Raw genomic sequence first — 23,747 nt, 5'->3', positions numbered from 1 at the left:
GTTTTCCGCAGAGGGTTTCAAGGCGCACCGATTGTAGTCGCTATTCCCTCTCTCTCTCTCGGCGCGTTTGCTTTGTTGCTTTTCATTACCGCATTCAGTTTTCCTAAACACAGCTCCACTCTCTGTTTACTTTGAATGCCGGTCAATAATGGCCACGTGTGTATTCGTTCCTCGGATGCGTGTGTGCGTTTGTTTTTATCAGTCGGTTGTGTCGCAGTTAGCGCTACGCTGTGCTACGATTCCCCCTCACGGCCAACATCAGTGGCGATTAGTTGAACAGTTCCTGGGCATCACCGAGATCGACACAGCCTCAAATGAGTAGCTGGTGTGATGTGTAAACATCGCCGCTGGGGATACAAAGGCGACCGGGCGTGGTGCTGGCCACCCATCCCCTCGTGTGCCGTTCCGGCCTTCATAGGTGCTCGCTAACAGCACTAGCCCCTACAGTCTGCTAGGACTATTCAGGGGATATTTTTTTAAAATATCTTATCAGTCCTATGTTCGTCCGGGACTTGCCATCAGACCGTGCTGTGTGTAACTTGGTGACCGTGCTGTGTGTAACTTGGTGACCATGCTGTGTGTAACTTGGTGACCGTGCTGTGTGTAACTTGGTGACCATGTTCTGTGTAACTTGGTGACCATGCTGTGTGTAACTTGGTGACAGTGCTGTGTGTAACGTGGTGACCGTGCTGTGTGTAACACGGTGACCGTGCTGTGTGTAACTTGGTGACCGTGCTGTGTGTAACTTGGTGACAGTGCTGTGTGTAACTTGGTGACCATGCTGTGTGTAACACGGTGACCGTGCTGTGTGTAACTTGGTGACCATGTTCTGTGTAACTTGGTGACCATGCTGTGTGTAACTTGGTGACAGTGCTGTGTGTAACGTGGTGACCGTGCTGTGTGTAACACGGTGACCGTGCTGTGTGTAACTTGGTGACCGTGCTGTGTGTAACTTGGTGACAGTGCTGTGTGTAACTTGGTGACCATGCTGTGTGTAACACGGTGACCGTGCTGTGTGTAACTTGGTGACCGTGCTGTGTGTAACTTGGTGACCATGCTGTGTGTAACGTGGTGACCGTGCTGTGTGTAACTTGATGACAGTGCTGTGTGTACGTGGTGACCATGCTGTGTGTAACTTGGTGACAGTGCTGTGTGTAACTTGGTGACAGTGCTGTGTGTAACTTGGTGACCGTGCTGTGTGTAACTTGGTGACCGTGCTGTGTGTAACTTGGTGACAGTGCTGTGTGTAACTTGGTGACCGTGCTGTGTGTAACTTGGTGACAGTGCTGTGTGTAACTTGGTGACCGTGCTGTGTGTAACTTGGTGACCGTGCTGTGTGTAACTTTGTGACCATGCTGTGTGTAACTTGGTGACCGTGCTGTGTGTAACTTGGTGACAGTGCTGTGTGTAACTTGGTGATCGTGCTGTGTGTAACTTGGTGACCGTGCTGTGTGTAACTTGGTGACCGTGCTGTGTGTAACTTGGTGACAGTGCTGTGTGTAACTTGGTGACCGTGCTGTGTGTAACTTGCTGACCATGCTGTGTGTAACGTGGTGACAGTGCTGTGTGTAACTTGGTGACCGTGCTGTGTGTAACTTGGTGACCGTGCTGTGTGTAACTTGGTGACCGTGCTGTGTGTGACTTGGTGACCGTGCTGTGTGTAACTTGGTGACCGTGCTGTGTGTAACTTGGTGACCGTGCTGTGTGTAACTTGGTGACCGTGCTGTGTGTATCTTGGTGACAGTGCTGTGTGTAACTTGGTGACCGTGCTGTGTGTAACTTGCTGACCATGCTGTGTGTAACGCGGTCACCTTGCTCTGTGTAACGTGGTGACAGTGCTGTGTGTAACGCGGTCAGCTCAGCAACTCGCACGGTTTTACACGCATGAGGTCATTGCACGTTTCAGCGGCTTTCGGGGGAGGGGGCGTCCAGCCATGGCTCAGCTGAACCCAGCTCCATTGATGAGGCGTGGCGGAGGAAGTGCCAGGCACGAACAGCCTGTGGACGAGCATCCCTGTTGACCTTTGAGTGGTCACGCGAGGTCGGAGCCACAGCTGATCACCGAGGGGGCCCTCCCTTGCCTACACACAATCTGGCAGTTCACCTGCACTGGTTCGAGTAAGCCCGACCCTGCTGATGAGACACGGAGCGCCGAAACCGGTGCCAGAGGTTGTTTGCGTGTAATAAATGCCGCTGAGAAAGAAAAAAAAACGTAGAAGGGCGTGCGGCCGATGGGATGCGTCAAATTCGCTTGTACCTTGTACGCGGAGACAGCAGATTGTCGCTGGCACGTTTGGTTCCGAGCGTATGAAGAGGGGGTGGACAGGTGGCTTTGCGCAAGGCTGCTCTGTTGCTGGACGCTACACCGTGCGCCAGTGACGAGGTGAGCGCACTGAACTTCGCCCTCCAGAGGTTCGGTGCGGCAGTTGAGACAATGGGCCCCGTTTCGTATGGTGCCCCCCTCCACCCCCCACCCACTCCTCACCACCATCCCCACCTGCGCGCACACTCCCCTCGCCTCTGTTCCACTCGGTGGCGAATCAGCCGGTTGTTGCACGTGGTGGCCCAGAGTGTGGCGAATGGAGAGAGGTTCGCGGAGGACGCTGCCGGGCAGGCGGAGGAAGCCGCTCCCTCCGCTCCAGCCAGCGGCGGAGGGCGGAGAGAAGCGACGCTCACAGCAACGAGCGGAGCTGTCGGGCGGATAAGATGCAGCCTTTTGGTGACAGCTCGGCAGCACAGATGACACATCATGCGCCAGTCGTCTCCAGTCAGTCGACCCATGGCGCGCCCGGGTCTGCCCCGTGACCATCTGCCGGCAGCGAGCCTTCGACACTTGGCCTCAAAGTGCACCTAGCCTGGCACAAGCGCCGTGATGAGGTCCCACCGCCAGTTGGTGGCAAACGGCGGCTGTCGATTCCGTTGTTGTTGCGGGAGCGACCAAGACGTCTGGCCAGCCGGCGTGGGACACTTGGCTCCAAGTAGCGTCCAGTTGAGGCTCTTCCACCAGCAGTGGCATGAGCAGGAAATTTCAGGGCTGCGCCTGTAGCTTCTGAACTCTCAAGCTTTGTGTGCGGGGGTGGCGTTCGCTGCACCTCGGCTCCCACAACACCACGGCGCTTGTGCCAGGCTAGGTGCACTTGAGACAACTGGCCCATGATGTGTCGTCTGTGCTGTCGAGCTGTGGATGCGCCTGATTTATAGCGTTGGTAACAGAGCGGAATAATTGTAATGGCGCTCTGCACAATACAATAAGTTACCGAAATCAGGTCGATTCGTTTCAGCTGCCTGGTTTTATTATTCCAAAAGGTCAGACTTGTCACAAAGACCCTGTCGTCACAGAAACGTCATGTAAACGGACAATGCACACACAGCCGGTGGCATTTTAACCATTGTGCCTGGTCAACGGCACGCGTGATTTACAGTATCACACAGAATACTCACACACAACAAACGCACACAACACACGCGTCACATTTACACAACACACACTCGCATAACACTCTCACACGGCACACTCGCACAACAAGACAAAGATCCCCCGTGTAGCCTGAACAGGCTGTAGGGGCAAGTGCTGTTAGCGAGCACCTCCGAAGGCCAGCACGGCACACGAGAGGTTCGGTGACCAGCACCACGCCCGGCCGCCTTTGTCTCCCCACTAGCGATGTCTACACACTGCACCGGGTACTCATTTGAGGATGAGTCGACCTAGGGGAGGCCCAGGACCGGTTTGGATAATTCTCACCGGTGGTGACCGTGAGCGGGAATCGAACTCGGGTGGCCGGGTTCGTCGTGCAACGCGCTGACCGCTACGCCACCGCTCCCCCCCGCCACAAGACAAACACACACACACACACATATACACACACACATATACACACACATACACACACACATACACACACATATACACACATATACACACACAGAACAACAACAACAACAACAACCGCTGGCAGGAGGTCACGGGGCAGACCCAGGTGCCACAGGTCGACTGACTGAGATGACCGAGATGACTTGCTGATGCGCCACCTGTGCCCCCTACTGTGCCAACCCGCTGTGCTTTAGCCACCCGGCGCTCCGCTCGTTGTTGTGAGCGTCGCTTTTCCGCCCTCCGTTGTTGTTGGAGGGCGACTGCCTCCAACTGCCCAGTAACATCCTTCACGAGCCTCCTCCACAGAGGCCGATCTTAACACCGCTGGTACCAGTCATCGGCAAGTCCACTCAGCTCCACGTCCTCCTGTACCACATCACTCCATCTCTTCTCTAGCCCGTTCCGCGCCCGTTTAGCCTCCTCGATCCGGCCGAACAAAATCTGTTTGGGCATGCGGTGATTGGGCATGCGGGCTACATGACCCAACCAACGCAGCCTTGCCTGCCGGAGGAGCTCACCAATGGGATTTTGTCCAGATCTTTCGAGGATTTGTGAGCTCCTCACACAATCCAGCCAGGTTAAACCCAGGATTGATCGTAGGCAAGCCAGCCTAAATGTTTCTAACCGGCGAAGATGTTCCATTAGGGGGTCCATGTTTCGCAAGCACAGAGAAGGGAGACAATGACTGTGGCCGAGAAGACCTGAAGCTTAGTGCGGAGCGACAGACCAGGTAGCTTCCACACAGCGTTACGCAACCGATGAACAGATAATGCCGCTCGACTGATTCGGAGTCAGACCTCTGATGTTAAACCGGAACCGGTCATGAGCACACTGCCCAGGTATGGGAAACTCTCCACTCTCTCCACAACTGCCCCATCACCGATTGGGAGATGTGCGGGTGGAGGCCCCATCTCTTAGTGGCACACTCCAGTTTCAACAGCAGCGCCTCCAACTCCCCCTCTGAATGAGCAGCAATTACCAAATAATCGGCATACATAACGTGGTTGACCAATAGGGAGCCATCCCTTGACCGCACCCGGGTATCGATCAGCCTCCCATTGTATCTGTACCAGATGGAAATTCCTCCGGTACAGCTACTGAAGGCTTCACGAACTACGTGGTCGAAATAGATGTTAAATAATGTTGGCGCCAGAGGACATCCCGGTCGCACCCCAAGGTGTTCAGGGAATGGCTCTGACTCGCGGCCACACACACATATATACACACACATACACACATATACACATATACACACACGTCTCACTCACACCCAGCCTGCGATACGCCACTTTCGTTGGGCTATCATTTGTGGCCAGGTCGCTTCTGAAAAGAGCTATGCATGTCAGTGGGCCTTACTTGCTAACATACATTGTTCACCTAGTTTTAGATTTACGTCGCGTCAACACACACACCACGATCACACATCGCACACACAAACCTAATTTAAACAACACACACACCCATCTCACACACGCTCACACAACACATTAACACACACATCACGCTCACACACACAACACATTAACACACACACCACGCTCACATAACACACAACACATTAACACACACACCACGCTCACATAACACATTAACACACACACACGCTCACATAACATATTAACACACACACCACGATCACACACATACATACGCGCTCATACAACACATTAACACACACACCACGCTCACATAACACATTAACACACACACGCTCACATAACACACAACACATTAACACACACATCACGCTCACACACACACAACACATTAACACACACACCACGCTCACATAACACACAACACATTAACACACACACCACGCTCACATAACACATTAACACACACACACGCTCACATAACATATTAACATACACACCACGATCACACACATACATACGCGCTCATACAACACATTAACACACACACGCGCTCACACAACACATTAACACACACACGCTCACATAACACACAACACATTAACACACACACACGCGCTCACACAACACATTAACACACACCACGCTCACACACACACACAACACATTAACACACACACCACGCTCACACGCAACACATTAACACACACACACACGCTTACACAACACATTAACACACACAACACATTAACACACACAACACATTAACACACACACGCGTGCTCACGCTCACACAACACATTAACACACCACGCTCACACAACACATTAACACACACACGCGCTCACGCTCACACAACACATTAACACACACACAACACATTAACACACACACAACACATTAACACACACACAACACATTAACACACACACAACACATTAACACACACACAACACATTAACACACACACAACACATTAACACACACACAACACATTAACACACACACAACACATTAACACACACACAACACATTAACACACACACAACACATTAACACACACACAACACATTAACACACACACAACACATTAACACACACACAACACATTAACACACACACAACACATTAACACACACACACGCGCTCACACAACACATTAACACACACACAACACATTAACACACACACAACACATTAACACACACACCACGCTCGCACATTCATCGTGCCCATTGAGCCGCGCGCGGCGCGCAAGGGGCCGCTCGGGGCAATCGGGTTCGGGGAGTTCTCGTGACGCCACCGCCGCCACCACCACCGCTCGCTACCGGGGAAGGGACAATCACCCAGTGTCAGGAGGGCCTCGGGGGGGGGGGGGCACAGGTCAGCAGTGGAGCGCTATCATCAACGGGGCGCGCTCCGCGCAAACACGGCGCTCGCTCGCTCTCTGGGCCACTCTCGCAAACAGATACGGGGAGGGCGAACGGGGCGCGCCGGTGTTTGAGATGTCCCCACGGGGTTTTTGGCCTCCCCGTCAACAAGGACATTGGCCGTGTGTTTTCGTTTCACGCTGCACCCAGGCCGGGGTGAACTGCTTGACCCGCCCCCCCCCCCCGTGAGTCACCGAGCGCGGGCGGGGCCGCAGAGAGCACCCGGGAGGAGGGAGTCGAACCGAGAATTTCACAACTTGGCGTGGGGGGCAGCGGGCGGGGAGGGAAGGGAGGGGGTGGTGACGTTGTGACAACCACGGCAACAAAAGACTCCGCGAAAGTCGAGCCCCCCTGCCCCCCCCCCCCATCCCAGGGTCATGAATTGATGGTCCCGAGGGCAGAGGAGGCATCTGGGAGTCCGTGCCACTCGCGTCCTCTTCTATCGCAATCTGACCCGCGGCCAAATCTAATCCAAAACTATTTTGTGCAGATAACGCGCGCTCAGAGGTCCTTACGAACAACAACGTTTGATGAATGTCCTGGAGAGGACCGTGATGCCCCACCTACAAACCCCAACACGACGGCTCTGCCTGCCGCTGTCGCTGCTGCTGTCGACAGCAGTTGGATTAAGTGGGCGACTTCAACATTAATGACCACGTCAACTGTTCCACAACAATAATACAACACGGGAAGTGGTTTGTGCGGCGTCTGAATGAGGTTAGCCGCGGGTCGCGCACGTGCGAGCTTTTGTTACGTCGCCCAGGACGCCTCTCGTGGAACGCGCCGCTCGTGAGACGTCGGCACGGCGCCGGGTCCGCTGCGAGACACCGACACACTGACAACGTCGCACAGCCTCGCACAGCAAATCCACAACAACCGCCAGGGTGCTCCTGGCTGGGAGCATCTGGCCTCCTGGTGTGCCGGCAGGCCTCTGGTGTGTTGGAAGGCCCGCTGGTGTGGAGGGGCCCTGGTGTGTTAGAAGGCCTCCTGGTGTGCCGGCAGGCCTCTGGTGTGTTAGAAGGCCCGCTGATGTGGAGGGGCCCTGGTGTGTTAGAAGGCCCCCTGGTGTGGAGGGGCCCTGGTGTGTTTGAAGGCCCCCTGGTGTGGTGGTAGGCCCCCTGGTGTGGTGGAGCCCCCTGGGGTGTTGGCAGGCCCCCTGGTGTGGAGGGGCCCTGGTGTGGCTAAAACACCCTGGTGTGGTGTCGTGGGGCCCTGGTGTGGTGAAAGCTGCCTGGTATGCCAGTAGGCCCCCTGGTGTGGTAGAGCCCCCTGGTGTGGCGGAGCCCTCTGGTGTAGCGGTAGACCCCTGGTGTGGCTGAAACCCCCTGGTGTCGAGGGGGGGGGGCTGGTGTGGTGGAAGCCGCCTGGCTTGGCGGGAGGCCCCCTGGTGTGCCGATAGGCTCCTGGCGTAGCGGGAGGCCCCTTGATGTGGAGGAGGCCCTTTGGTGTGGCAGTGGGCCCCCTGGTGTGGCGGTAGGCCCCCTGATGTGCTGGTTGTCCCCCTGATGTGATGGGGGCCCCCTGGTGTGGAGGGAGACCCCCTGCTGTGCCGGTAGACCTCTGCCGTGGCAGGAGGCCCTCTGGTGTGGAGGAGGGTCCCCCCGGTGTGGCGGCAGGCTTCTGGTCTCTCGGTAGGCCCCTTGGTGTGCCAATAGGCCCCCTGGTGTGCCAATAGACCCCATGGTGTGGCGGGAGGCCCCTTGGTGTGGCGGGAGGCCCCTTGGTGTGGCGGGAGGCCCCTTGGTGTGGCGGGAGGCCCCTTGTTGTGGCGGGAGGCCCCCCCCCCGATGCACGAGGGGCCTCGTCGACGGGTCCCTGAGCTGCCTCCACGAGGCCCGAGGCTCGGAGCGAGCGACGCAGCGACGCTCTCCGCTGCGGGTACTCGAGTTCGCGGAAGCGGTGGAAGCTGCGGGTGGCCTGCAGTTACCTCCTCCTCACGAACGCCACCGGGATCTTCCTGTCCGGAACCATGGTGCCCGAGTGCAGCGCGGTGATGGGGCCATCATCCGTGGCCACGATGTTGTACGTCTGGACGATCTGCAGGAGGGAATAAAGTAACCAAGCTTACAATTCGCATCCTTTCCATAGTGCTGCTTCCATAAAAAAACACATATTCCATCAGCAACACGGCCGTTGGGAGACGCATCATTTCAAAAGAAATTGGCTCAACACGGACAACTCTGGACTGGTTTCGACACTCAAATGTCTCATCAGCAGCGGGATCCAGCCAGGCGGCTCGGCGGTTGGGCGAGCGGCTCACAGTCGCGGCCACACTCGCTGGAAGCCCAACGCTGAACTGCCACGCGGTACGCGACACGCTGACGGGACGGAGGAACGTACTTTCACTTCAAATGTGGGGGGGACGACGTGGGAAGGAGGAGAGGGCGGCGCGGCCCGAGACCGGAGGCTCGCAGGGGATCGTGGCGCACTCACCGTGGCCAGGGCCAGGTGGATCTCCAGCTCGGCCAGGCGGCGGCCGATGCACATGCGAGGCCCGAAGCCGAATGGGATGTGCGAGAAGGGCTTCACGGTCCCCGGCGGGTCCTCCAGCCAGCGCTCCGGGCGGAAACTCATGGCGTTCGCGAAGTACTCCTCGCTCCAGGCGATCGCGTGGTTGCTCACCATCACCACCGTCTGCGGAGTGAGACGCGTCGTTCATTAGCCTCTCTGTATCTCCCAGTGACCCCCCCCCCCCGTGTCTCTAAAAAAAGAGATGTATCCCAGTGTCTATCTATGTCTCCTGGTACGGCATCTCTCTCTGCGTTTCAATGATCTCCCAGTGCCTCCCACCGTCAATGGCCGAATCCCAGTGTCTCTCTCTGTCTGTGTCGCCGCCCATGGATGCGGCGTGGTTCGGCGTAGAGGCGCGGCAGACTGTAAATGCCGCGGGCGTGGTAATAGGGCCGATAGGGCCGTGGGCACACTGCCACGCAATTCGCGCCCCTGGGCCCCGGTGTCCCCTGCCACGCACCCCCTCCCCGCCGCCCTCACCACGCAGGGCCACCGTGGGGGGGGGGGGGTTGGACGAGGTTCGGATCCGAGAGGAGGCGACCATCGGCGGAGAGGTTTGAATCGTGCACGCTCGGCCCCGGCGATGAGGTCACGCCGCATGACGCTGCGCGACTTGGCCGTAAAAACCTCATTCAGCAATTGCGGCGGCAGCAGCAGCAGCAGCAGCCTCGCTTCAAACACCGCTGCTCAATAATAATAATGATGATGATAAGTCCCCAGCCCCGTGCACCCATTGCCCTCGCCCAACCCCCCCCCACCCCCCACGCCACCGCGCTGGCATCACCGAGGCGGTGTCGCTTGCAGGAATTGGCAGCGGCACAATGAAGAAAACAAAGTTGCTGATGAGAGCCCCGCGTGGAACATGATGACTGCGGGGAAAACGCGGTGGGGGCCACTATTGGCTCGCGAGAGAGGAGGGGGTCGCGAGCGATGGGGGCCGGGTCATCGGGTTCAAACCTTGGGAGTTGCCGTTACGTAAACTGACTGCGGCTGCAGTGTTACACTGACTGTGGCTGCAGTGTTACACTGACTGCGGCTGCAGTGTTACACTGACTGCGGCTGCAGTGTTACACTGACTGCGGCTGCAGTGTTACACTGACTGCGGCTGCAGTGTTACACTGACTGCGGCTGCAGTGTTACACTGACTGCGGCTGCAGTGTTACACTGACTGCGGCTGCAGTGTTACACTGACTGCGGCTGCAGTGTTACACTGACTGCGGCTGCAGTGTTACACTGACTGCGGCTGCAGTATTACACTGACTGCGGCTGCAGTGTTACACTGACTGCGGCTGCAGTGTTACACTGACTGCGGCTGCAGTGTTACACTGACTGCGGCTGCAGTGTTACACTGACTGCGGCTGCAGTGTTACACTGACTGTGGCCGCAGTGTTACACTGACTGTGGCTGCAGTGTTAGACTGACTGTGGCTGCAGTGTTACACTGACTGTGGCTGCAGGGCTACGCTGACTGTGGCTGCAGTGTTACACTGACTGTGGCTGAAGTGTTACACTGACTGTGGCTGCAGTGTAACACTGACTGTGACTGCAGTGTTACACTGACTGTGGCTGCAATGTTACACTGACTACGGCTGCAGTGTTACACTGACTGCGGCTGCAGTGTTACACTGACTGCGGCTGCAGTGTTACACTGACTGCGGCTGCAGTGTTACACTGACTGTGGCCGCAGTGTTACACTGACTGTGGCTGCAGTGTTACACTGACTGTGGCTGCAGGGCTACGCTGACTGTGGCTGCAGTGTTACACTGACTGTGGCTGCAGGGCTACGCTGACTGTGGCTGCAGTGTTACACTGACTGTGGCTGAAGTGTTACACTGACTGTGGCTGCAATGTTACACTGACTGCGGCTGCAGTGTTACACTGACTGCGGCTGCAGTGTTACACTGACTGCGGCTGCAGTGTTACACTGACTGCGGCTGCAGTGTTACACTGACTGTGGCCGCAGTGTTACACTGACTGTGGCTGCAGTGTTAGACTGACTGTGACTGCAGTGTTACACTGACTGTGGCTGCAGGGCTACGCTGACTGTGGCTGCAGTGTTACACTGACTGTGGCTGAAGTGTTACACTGACTGTGGCTGCAGTGTTACACTGACTGTGACTGCAGTGTTACACTGACTGTGGCTGCAGGGCTACGCTGACTGTGGCTGCAGTGTTACACTGACTGTGGCTGCAGTGTTACACTGACTGTGGCTGCAGTGTTACACTGACTGTGACTGCAGTGTTACACTGACTGTGACTGCAGTGTTACACTGACTGTGACTGCAGGGCTAAGCTGACTGTGGCTGCAGTGTTACACTGACTGTGACTGCAGTGTTACACTGACTGTGGCTGCAGTGTTACACTGACTGTGGCTGCAGTGTTACACTGACTGTGGCTGCAGGGCTACGCTGACTGTGGCTGCAGTGTTGCACTGACTGTGGCTGAAGTGTTACGCTGACTGTGGCTGCAGTGTTACACTGACTGTGGCTGCAGTGTTGCACTGACTGTGGCTGCAGTGTTACACTGACTGTGACTGCAGTGTTACACTGACTGTGGCTGCAGTGTTACACTGACTGTGGCTGCAGGGCTATGATGACTGTGGCTGCAGTGTTACACTGACTGTGGCTGCAGGGCTACGCTGACTGTGGCTACAGTGTTACACTGACTGTGGCTGCAGTGTTACACTCACTGTGGATGCAGGGCTATGATGACTGTGGCTGCAGGGCTATGATGACTGTGGCGGCAGAGCTACGCTGACTGGCTGCAGGGCTACACTGAATGTGGCTTCAGTGCTACACCCACTGTGATTGTAAGGTTATACTGATTGTGACTGCAGTGCTACACCCACTGTGATTGTAAGGTTACACTGATTGTGACTGCAGTGCTAAACCCACTGTGATTGTAAGGTTACACTGATTGTGACTGCAGTGCTACACCCACTGTGATTGTAAGGTTACACTGATTGTGACTGCAGTGCTACACCCACTGTGATTGTAAGGTTACACTGATTGTGACTGCAGTGCTACACCCACTGTGATTGTAAGGTTACATTGATTGTGACTGCAGTGCTACACCCACTGTGATTGTAAGGTTACATTGATTGTGACTGCAGTGCTACACCCACTGTGATTGTAAGGTTACACTGATTGTGACTGCAGGAATACGCTACACTGTAGCTGCAAGGTTAAGGTTAAGTAACTCAAGACTTATTTTCAGCTGTCTCCTGCCTTCAATGGTATGAGCGAAGACATTTGGAATACCTGGAAGGCAACCCAGGCATGCGAGGCAACATCACAAACAGCTGTCGCACAGGAAGTACAGGTGGAAGGCATCGCCAATCCTCATCGCTACCCAGCATCCACACTGACCAACTTGGCGGCACACAGTTCGCCTTCTTCACATATATCGGCATTGTTTTTACACATCCCGTCAGCGACACGGCGGCGTTGTGGGCGTGCATCACATCGACGGCATTAGTTCAATGCAAGCAAATCTCTGGAGCAGTTTCAATATTCATTGTCTCATCAGGCAAGGGCCCTCTCTGATGCGACACGCTGTAGTCAGTGCCGGAGGTGAATGCCCCCCTGCGACTGCCCACGTTCAGAAATCGACGGCGTTCACGGTGAAATCGGCGGTGTCGGTTTCAGCAGCGCAGTCTCACGTCTTTGGGGAGGAGGTATTCACCGATCTGCGTCTCGCTGCTCAGGGTGCGGCTGGTGAAGGGGATCGTGGGGCTCAGTCTAGGGGACACAGGAGACACGGGCAGAGACACGTGCTGAGTTGAGCGCACACACACAAATACACAGATCCCCCCATGAAGCCCACACAGGCTGCTGGGGCAAGTGCGATTAGCGAGCGTCTGTGAAGGCAGGCAAGGTGGATGAGCGGGCGGTGTGGACAGAGGCATGCCTGGACGCCTTTGACTCCCCACTGTCGATGTTTAACACACTGGACCAGGAACTTGAAGCCCACGACCGGTTTGAATATTCGCCACTCGAGTTGGCCGTGAGCGGAAATCGAACTCGGGTCGCTGGGTTCATAGCGCAGCACGCCAGGCATGCATGCGACCACTCCTCAGGACACACAAATACACACAAAGCTAAAGATCCCCCGTATAGCCTTAACAGACTTTCGGGGCAAGTACTGTTCGCGAGCACCCACGAAGGCCAACGCGGCACACGAGGGGGTGGCCAACACCACGCACGGCCGCCTTTGTATCCCTAATGGCGATGTTTTCACACCGCACCAGATACTCATTTGAGGCTGAGTCGACCTAGAGGAAGAGGCCCAGGACTAGTTCAGATAATCGTCACCGGTGTTGGCCGTAAGCAGGAATCGAACTCGGGCCGCCGGGTTGGTAGCACAGCGCGTTGACCGCTACACCATGTGTATGTATGTTGAACTTATTTCACATCGTATGTAGCCAAACCCGTGCTAATCGGTTGGCCCAGTGCCATGTTAACAGGCATCACCATGCACTCATTTAAGGCCGAGTTGACCTTGTGGAAGGTCTAAAACTGGTTCAGATATCTGGTGTCACTGACGTCCATCCGTGACGGGAATTGAATTCGGGTCACTGGGTTCATTGTGTAGGGCGCTCGTCACAATTAGCACGAGAAACAAACTCTCCCCTCGTCAAAAACACCACGGCCTTAGCAGCAACATTGTCTACAATCGGAGACGTTTTAGTACATTGTCCTTCTTCGTAGCACATGGACGCACAATCGGACACAAATATTAACTTGTGTACACACACACACATACGGCTACCGACAACATCTCTGCGTGTACGTGGTCACATACAAGCACGCCGGGGAGAGTAACCATCACTTAGCCCCCCCGTCCCCCCCGTCCCATGAGCTCACAAGTCGCGATTTGAATGACAACGTCTCGAAGCAGGGACGTGGTCGAGACCTGAATGTGCACCAACGCTTGTCTTTACCCCGGCTGCCCACGGGGTAGAGGCAAGCCGTGCTTGTCGCCCCCGCCTGCAGCCTTGCTGCTGCTGGGAGCGTGCTTGCCCGTGTCTATGATTGATCACAGGATGTGATTTTTGTTCTTGCTTCAACGCTGCCCAGTTGAATGGTCGCGATTTTCTGTTGAGCCATTCCTGTACCATGCCCCCCCCTCGACCCCCAGCCCCCCTCCATGGAGCCCCCCTCGACCCCCAGCTCCCCTCCATGGTGCCCCCCTCGACCCCCAGCTCCCCTCCATGGACCCCCCCCCCTGCACCAGGTACTCATTTGAGGCTGAGTCGACGTAGGGGAGGCCCGGAACCGGTTAAGATTATCGTCATTGGTGTTGGCCGTGAGCGGGAATCGAACCCGTGTTGCCAGGTTCATAGCGCAGCGCGCTAACCGCTACACGATCGCTCCCCACCTACACACACCACACACACCAATCACACCACACACACACACCACACACACACACACCACACACCACACACACCACATACACCAATCACACACACCACATACACCAATCACACACACCACACACACCACACACCCCAATCACACACACCACACACACCACACACCCCAATCACACACACCACACACACCACACACACCACACACACCACACACACCACACACACCACACACACACAAACACCAATCGCACACACGCACCAACCACAAACACCACACACACCAATCACACACACCACACACACCACACACTCCAATCGCATACACACACACCAATCGCACACACACACCAACCACACACACACCAATCACACACACACCACACACACACCACACACACCAATCACACACCACACACACCAATCGCAGACACACACCAATCACACACCACACACCAATCACACACACACCAACCACACACACACCAACCACACACATATACACACCACACACACACCACACACACACACCACACACACACCACACACACACACCAACCACACACACACCAATCACACACACCAATCACACACACCAACCACACACACCAACCACACACACCATACACACACACACACCAATCACACACACACCACACACACACCACACACCAATCACACACACCACACACACCAATCACACACACACACCACACACACCAATCACACACACATCAATCACACACACCACACACACCAATCACACACACACATCAATCACACACACACACCACACACACAGCACACCCTCTCGGCCACGGCTCCCCCGTCACGGCGAGTTCCCCGATGAATGGGGGAGCTTGTGTTGACGGCTCGTGACGAGCCGATATCCACACAGTGCCAGCGAGAGGGCGCATGCATTACTCTGTGGGGGAGCGGTGGGGGGGGTCACCCGGGTTCATTTGTGGAGGCGAAACGAGTTCACGCATGAGCAGAGGCGATGGTCAATGATGTGTGTTCAAGATGGTGTGGCAGAACGATGTTAGTGATGTGTGTTCGTGGTGGTGTGGCAGAACGATGTTAGTGATGTGTGTTCGTGATGGTGCGGCAGAGGCGATGTTAGTGATGTGTGTTCGTGATGGTGCAGCAGAGGCGATGTTAGTGATGTGTGTTCGTGATGGTGTGGCAGAACGATGTTAGTGATGTGTGTTCGTGATGGTGTGGCAGAACGATGTTAGTGATGTGTGTTCGTGATGATGTGACAGAGGCGATGTTAGTGATGTGTGTTCGTGGTGGTGTGGCAGAACGATGTTAGTGATGTGTGTTCGTGATGGTGTGGCAGAGGTGATGTTAGTGATGTGTGTTCGTGATGGTGCAGCAGAGGCGATGTTAGTGATGTGTGTTCGTGATGGTGTGGCAGAACGATGTTAGTGATGTGTGTTCGTGATGGTGTGGCAGAACGATGTTAGTGATGTGTGTTCGTGATGGTGCGGCAGAGGCGATGTTAGTGATGTGTGTTCGTGATGGTGTGGCAGAACGATGTTAGTGATGTGTGTTCGTGATGATGCGGCAGAGGCGATGGTCAATGATGTGTGTTCGTGATGATGTGACAGAGGCGATGTTAGTGATGTGTGTTCGTGGTGGTGTGGCAGAACGATGTTAGTGATGTGTGTTCGTGATGGTGTGGCAGAGGCGATGTTAGTGATGTGTGTTCGTGATGGTGTGACAGAGGCGATGTTAGTGAGGTGTGTTCGTGGTGGTGTGGCAGAACGATGTTAGTGAGGTGTGTTCGTGGTGGTGTGGCAGAACGATGTTAGTGATGTGTGTTCGTGATGGTGTGGCAGAACGATGTTAGTGATGTGTGTTCGTGATGGTGTGGCAGAGGCGATGTTAGTGATGTGTGTTCGTGATGGTGTGACAGAGGCGATGTTAGTGATGTGTGTTCGTGATGATGCGGCAGAACGATGTTAGTGATGTGTGTTCGTGATGGTGCGGCAGAGGCGATGTTAGTGATGGTGACGGTGGTGTGATGATGGTGGGACGATGATGCTCTAAAATAATGAAGGTGGCATGTGTCACGTGCGATGGTGTGACGGCGACGTACGATGGGGATGGTGTGACGGTGTGATGTGTAACGTATGATGACGGTGTGATGTGTAACGTATGATGACAGTGTGATGTGTAACGGATGGTGATGGTGTTATGTGTAACGTATGGTGACGGTGATGCGCGAGTGATGTATGATGTGTAATGGTATGCCAGGGATGGTATGATGCTGATAGTGACCCAAGCTCTCCTTCCCCATCGTTAACACCGTCCCTCCTCATAACGTCTCTCCCCATCATTATATGCACTCATTATAACCACTCATTGTCACTTTCATCATCATCATCATCGTTTTTTCACATCATCATGTACTCCCATCCTCCTCATCAACTCACTCTATTTTCTGTACCATTGCTAATTCTCTGATCAGTGCTTTGGTTCATGTGCTATACAAATAACTAAGATAAGATTAGAGGTTGATAATGATCATAGTGGCATGATCGTATGATGATGTGATACGAGGATTATGGTAATAGTATGATGACAATAACGGTGATGGAGTGATTGTAGTATGATGACAATGGCATGGTAAGTATGGTATGATGTTGTGATAGAATCATGATAACAACGGAAATGGTATGATGATGATGAATTGATCATGATGATAATGGTATGATAATGATGAATCGATCATGATGATAATGGTATAATAATGATGAATTGATCATAATGATAATGGTATGACGATGACAAACGGTACGGCGACAATGTGGATACTGGTATGGTGATGACAATGGTATGATGATGATGATGGTGGTGGTGGTGGCGATGGCTGTGAACCCACACCTCATGGATTCCTTGAGGCAGGCGCGCAGGTAACGCATGGAGGCCACCTCCACGGCCGTGGGCGCTTTCCCCGGCGGGAGCAGCGCCTCCATCTCGGCACGCAGCCGCCGCTGGGCACGCGGGCTGCGTGACAGGTGGAAGATGGCCCACATCAGGGTCACGGCGGTCTGCGGAGAGACGGAGGTTTGGGGGGGGGGGGGAGAGACACGCGGGAAAGTCTCCGCTCGATTATGATGACAATAAGAAAATGTCCCCTCCGACACAGGGTGGCACCCCCTCGACTCGCTTTTCACGTGGTCGCTGGACACAGGCTACCCCCCCTCCCCCACCCGCGTTGAGCGGCCGGCGGCAATCGGCGCTGTCGGAGGGTGACGGTGCCGCGTCTCGGGGGCTTGGGGTGCGAGGGAAGAAGCGGACAGAGAAGTGAGGGCAGACCTGCGGCGTGGGGGAGCGGGTGCGTGGTTGAGTGTGCCGGGTGGCTGCGTGCATGCGTGAGCGGGTGAGTGAAAGTGTTGTTGTAGTCTGCAGTGTGGTGGTGGGTGGCCACAGTGTGGACTGAGATTAAACGGCGAGCGTCCGGTCGACCGAGTCCTCAACATGGGTGGAGGGGTGAACGAGTAAAGTTCACGGGATCAGGCACCACGATGGTAGAGGTTGCAGAGTGATGAGGAGGCGACTGACTGCGAGAGAGTGCTGGTTCATCCACCACCCTGACTGCTGCTGCTGCTGTTGCTTCACACGAAATCTGCTGGGTGCAGCAGTGAGGTTGGGTACTGGGTGCTCCACCCCAGAAGTGTCAGAAGCAGCAGTAGGGTTCCAACGTGGGCCCAATTTGTGCTGTGTGCTGCAGCAGGGATGACTGTCGGAGTGAATTGAGGCTTCGGCACCCAAGAGGAAACCCGGGACTCTGTGATGGCTCCTTAGCCAGGTAACAGGTACCTCCTTCAAACCCAGACGTAGCCACAGACGCACTCACACGTGAGAGGGAGACTCCCTCCTGCCGATAGCTCACGCAGGTCGCTGTGGGCCAGTGCTGTTCGCTCGCCGCATCTACGGAGGCCGGCACGACACGCGACGGGGGCTGTTGCCCAGCATCGCGCCCGGCCGTCTTTGTCTCCCTAGTGGCGATGTTAACACACCGCGCCAGGTACTCATTTAAGGCCAAGTCGACCTAAGACAGGCCCAGTGCCGGTTCAGATGATCGTCACTGGTATTGGCCGTGAACGAACTCGGCCATGGAATCGCACTCGGCACGCCGGGCTCGTAGTGCGAGGCACCAGCGGCCACGCCACCACGGAGCCATCCCTAACTTTACAGGTCAGGCCCACTGAGCGATGGAGCGCTTTTTAAGAAGCGACCTGGTCACCACAAATGATAGGCCGACGAAGCGGCTTATCACGTGGAAATAAATAGCGCCCAAAATACTAAACGCACCTTTCTAGATGTGGGGGGGGGGGGGGGGGGGGGTGGAACCGGACGACCCGGAGACAACCCCACGTGACCAGGGAGAGAGAGAGCCACGCAGACTCCATGTGTACAGCAGGCGTCAGGGTCGGGATCGAACCCATGCCCCCCTGTATACCAGGCGAGGTCGTTAACATCTCCTAGCCACCGCGGCACCCTCACACAGCCACAGGAGGAAATAGGTGGGAGTGGTGGGGGTGAGGGGGGTCAGGGGCGGGGTTGGTTGAGAGGCAGGGGGTGGGGGGTTCTCACCGTCTCCACCCCCCCAATCTGCATCTCGGCAACGCCGGCGTAGAGCTCCTTGGGGGACAGGAGCCCTCCACGGGCCACCTGCGAGACGAGGTCCTGGCCCGGGCACTGCGCGTTGCCCAGCCGCGTCAGCACGCACTGCTTGGCTGCTCGAGCACACACACACAGACACACAGACACATACATACACCCATACACAGACACACAGACACATACATACACCCATACACCCATACAGACACATACATACACCCATACACCCATACAGACACATACATACACCCATAGACAGACACACAGACACATACATACACCCATAGACAGACACACAGACACATACATACACCCATACACAGACACACAGACACATACATACACCCATACACAGACACACAGACACATACATACACCCATACACAGACACACAGACACATACATACACCCATACACAGACACACAGACACATACATACACCCATACACAGACACACAGACACATACATACACCCATACACAGAAACAGACACATACATACACCCATACACACACAGACACATACATACACCCATACACAGACACACAGACACATACATACATACACCCATACACAGACACATACATACACCCATACACACAGACACATACATACACCCATACACAGACACATACATACACATACATACATACACCCATACACACACAGACACATACATACACCCATACACACTCACTGATACATACATACATACACCCATACACACACAGACACATACATACACCCATACACAGACACACAGACACATACATACACCCATACACAGACACACAGACACATACATACATACACCCATACACAGACACACAGACACATACATACACCCATACACAGACACATACATACACCCATACACAGACACACAGACACATACATACACCCATACACACACAGACACATACATACACCCATACACACTCACTGATACATACAAATATAAAGATCCCCCCGCATAGACTTAACAGACTGTTGGGGCAAGTGCTGTTAGAACACATATGAAGGCCGGCACGGCACACGAGGGGGTGGCCAACACCACGCCCGGCCGCCTTTGTCTCCCTAGCGGCGATGTTTCCACACCGCGCGAGCCACTCCAGGAGGGTCCCAGGATAATTATATCGAGGCCGAGGGCGTCGGCGGCTTGTGGCCGGGAATCGAACTCGGGGCGGTCGTCGGCGCCGGCCGAGCGAGCGGCTCGCGGGCGTGGGAAGGAGCGCGACGCACCGATGCGGAAGATGTTGTCCCACGCTTCGGTGTGGACGCGCCACGTGCGCGTGTTGAGGCTGCGGTGTAGCCCCACGGGAGTGACGAGCATCGTGCCGAACGTGGCCATCATCTGCAACAGGTGCGCACGTGGCGTTGCGCACGGCGTCGAATCGACAATATAAGCAACAGCGCGCACGGAGCATCACCCACAGCACTGTAACAACATCACACACAGCATTGTAGCAACATCACGCACAGCATTGTAGCAACATCACACACAGCATTGTAGCAACATCACACACAGCATCAAAGCAGCATCACACACAGCATTGTAGCAACATCACACACAGCATCAAAGCAACATCACGCACAGCATTGTAGCAACATCACACACAGCATCAAAGCAGCATCACACACAGCATTGTAGCAACATCACACACAGCATCAAAGCAACATCACACACAGCATTGTAGCAACATCACACACAGCATCAAAGCAGCATCACACACAGCATTGTAGCAACATTACACACAGCATCAAAGCAGCATCACACACAGCATTATAGCAACATCACACACAGCATCAAAGCAACATCACGCACAGCATTGTAGCAACATCACACACAGCATCAAAGCAGCATCACACACAGCATTGTAGCAACATCACACACAGCATCAAAGCAGCATCACACACAGCATTGTAGCAACATTACACACAGCATCAAAGCAGCATCACACACAGCATTGTAGCAACATCACACACAGCATCAAAGCAACATCACGCACAGCATTGTAGCAACATCACGCACAGCATTGTAGCAACATCACACACAGCATTGTAGCAACATCACACACAGCATTGTAGCAACATCACACACAGCATCAAAGCAACATCACATACAGCATCAAAGCAAGATCACACACAGCATCAAAGCAACATCACACACAGCATCAAAGCAACATCACACACAGCATCAAAGCAACATCACACACAGCATCAAAGCAACATCACACACAGCATCAAAGCAAGATCACACACAGCATCAAAGCAACATCACGCACAGCATCAAAGCAAGATCACACACAGCATCAAAGCAACATCACACACAGCATCAAAGCAACATCACACAGCATCAAAGCAACATCACACACAGCATCAAAGCAACATCATATGTGCGGCCCCATCTTCCGCTGTGTGCAGCTCACCTTCTTGATGGAGGTGATGAAGATCTGCCCTTCCTCGCCCATGTCCTGGGACAGGAGGCCGAAACGTTTGCCGTAGAGGATGTAGGAGATGGCTGCGGGACACAGATCGGGGGTCACGCTATCAACGAGGGGGTCGCCACAACCACGGGCGGTCTTCTATCGCTCCATGCCGCGTGGGGCCGTTCCCGTGATCCTCGATTCTTGCACCCGCGTTGAGGAGCTACGGTCGAGCGGACACTGGCGCCCGATGCTGCTGGATGCAATTGCCAGCCAAACGTCACCGTACTCAAATTGTTTACACACCGGTGGGCTGAAGTAGTAACTAATTGGCCACGTTTTGTGTACGTGACAAACCTTCCTGCAGGTTGGGTGTTGGCGGTTTAAAGACGTGTTTACATGTATGCGATATAACCGCAAAAACAACAACTTTGTATTCATAGAATTAGTCGCGAAAGTCTACCACGTGTCAAACTGAGCTAGCACTGAGTTGAACCACGACGCTGCAGGGCACAACAATGCACACACTCACCCACTCATTCACTCACCCACTCATTCACTCACCCACTCATTCACTCACCCACTCATTCACTCACCCACTCACTCACCCACCCACTCATTCACTCACCCACCCACTCATTCACTCACCACCCACTCATTCGCTCACCCACTCACTCATTCACACACTCATTCACTCACCCACTCATTCACTCACCCACTCATTCACTAACTCACTCATTCACTCACCCACTCACCTACTTACTCTCTCATTCACTCATCCACCCACTCACCCATCCACTCATTCACTCAATCAATCGCTCAACCACCTACCCACCACACCGCAGGTCACTTCTCTTTCCACTCTTCCCTCGCGCTGCCCCACACTGGAATTCCCTTCTCTCAATCGTCACCCTCCTCTCTCTTTCCCAAGCTCTCACAACGATAACCTTGCTCAATCCAAGGGACGCGTTTTACTCGGATCTATCACAACTCTCACTGTGCTGACTGTTGCTGGCCGTTTGACGTTTTGTGCCTTTGGGCCTGTGCTCGGCAATTTGGTGTAAATAAAAATAATAATTCAGCAGCAGCAGTCGGGCTCCTTGCCGGATCTCCCGAAGGGGCTCGCCCAGCCGAATATCTGAACCAATCTTGGGCCTCCCCTATGTCGACTCGGCCTCAAATGAGTACCTGATGCGGTGGCGTAAACATCGCCACGAGGGAGACAAAGGCGACCGGGCGTGGTGCTGGCCACCCACCCCCTCGTGTGCCGTGCCGGGCACACATACATACATAGGTGCTCGCTAACAGCACTTGCCCCAAAAGCCTATGAAGGCTGTACGGGGGATATTTGTCTGTCTCTTGTCTTACTCATTGTTTTTTTCGGTAATGTCACGTATGTAGAAATACCATAAAATTATATAATAATGTAATAGAAATACCATAAAATTATAATATATTTTTATGGTATTTCTACATACGTGACTTTACCGAAAAAAAACAATGAATAATTTATGCAGTCACGAAAGCTTTAATTCTTATTTCTCTCGTCTTGTTTCAATGTGCACTTTAAGTCACGGGGGAGGGGGGGGGGCAGCAGGAACCAGGCAACGCGCGTGCGTCTTTGTGTGCGTGCGCTGAGGGGGCAGGGAGGGAGGTCCACTGGCTGGTGATGGCACTTGGGAATTGAAAGTGAACTGAGTGGGAGGAGGCGTGGGTGGGTGGGGGGTGTCCGGGATCCCTGGCAAGTCGGTGGTGCGTTGCGCAGTGGAGTCTGAGCGGGGTTCCTACTTTCGAACGACCACTTGTGCAGCTCCAGGCACAGGTCCCGGATGCCGCCCTGAGCGTCGCGGGTCGCGTCAAAGTGAACCACGAAATCTGAGAGCACCTGGGGAGGGGGCGGGCGGGGGGGGGGGAGAAAGTCCGGGGGCGGCGGGGGAGGAGGGGGGGGGCAAAGTATGGAGGGACGTGGAGAGGGGAGAGGCGCATTACCAAGAGTTGGCTCAGAGCTCCGCGTTGCGTAACGCGCCTCGTGCGGCACCGCCACTCTCTAGGAAGGAGCGAGGTGGTGCTGGTGCTGGTGGTCCTGGTGGTGGTGGTAGTGGTGGTGGTGCTGGTGGTGGTGC

General features: G+C 54.7%; 1 protein-coding gene across 2 annotated transcripts in view; it reads right to left on the bottom strand.

Annotated features, from left to right (window-relative positions):
- Positions 1 to 3,271: 3,271 nt before the first annotated feature.
- The window catches only part of CYP24A1 (cytochrome P450 family 24 subfamily A member 1), a 28,423-nt gene continuing 7,947 nt past the window's right edge, over positions 3,272 to 23,747 (bottom strand). The window contains exons 4-12 of one of the 2 annotated variants that reach the window (XR_012946929.1): positions 23,413 to 23,509; positions 21,628 to 21,719; positions 20,441 to 20,552; positions 19,169 to 19,311; positions 17,453 to 17,619; positions 12,848 to 12,926; positions 9,111 to 9,311; positions 6,056 to 8,714; positions 3,272 to 5,800 (exon numbers count right to left, since the gene is read on the bottom strand). Coding sequence is in view for 1 of the 2 variants with exons in the window: in XM_032971225.2 (XP_032827116.1) it covers positions 8,601 to 8,714; positions 9,111 to 9,311; positions 12,848 to 12,926; positions 17,453 to 17,619; positions 19,169 to 19,311; positions 20,441 to 20,552; positions 21,628 to 21,719; positions 23,413 to 23,509 (1,005 nt within the window). In the remaining variant the exon portion in view is untranslated. Of the gene's footprint in view, positions 8,715 to 9,110; positions 9,312 to 12,847; positions 12,927 to 17,452; positions 17,620 to 19,168; positions 19,312 to 20,440; positions 20,553 to 21,627; positions 21,720 to 23,412; positions 23,510 to 23,747 lie in introns of both variants that reach the window. The other variant, XM_032971225.2, reaches the window with a different exon arrangement.

The sequence above is a fragment of the Petromyzon marinus genome, chromosome 45, assembly GCF_048934315.1.
Source record: "Petromyzon marinus isolate PM22_M1 ecotype Great Lakes invasive population chromosome 45, UKy_Petmar_22M1.pri1.0, whole genome shotgun sequence".
Lineage (NCBI taxonomy): Eukaryota > Metazoa > Chordata > Hyperoartia > Petromyzontiformes > Petromyzontidae > Petromyzon > Petromyzon marinus.
Note: the sequence above shows the minus strand (reverse complement) of the source record. Positions and strands in the feature narration are given on the sequence as shown.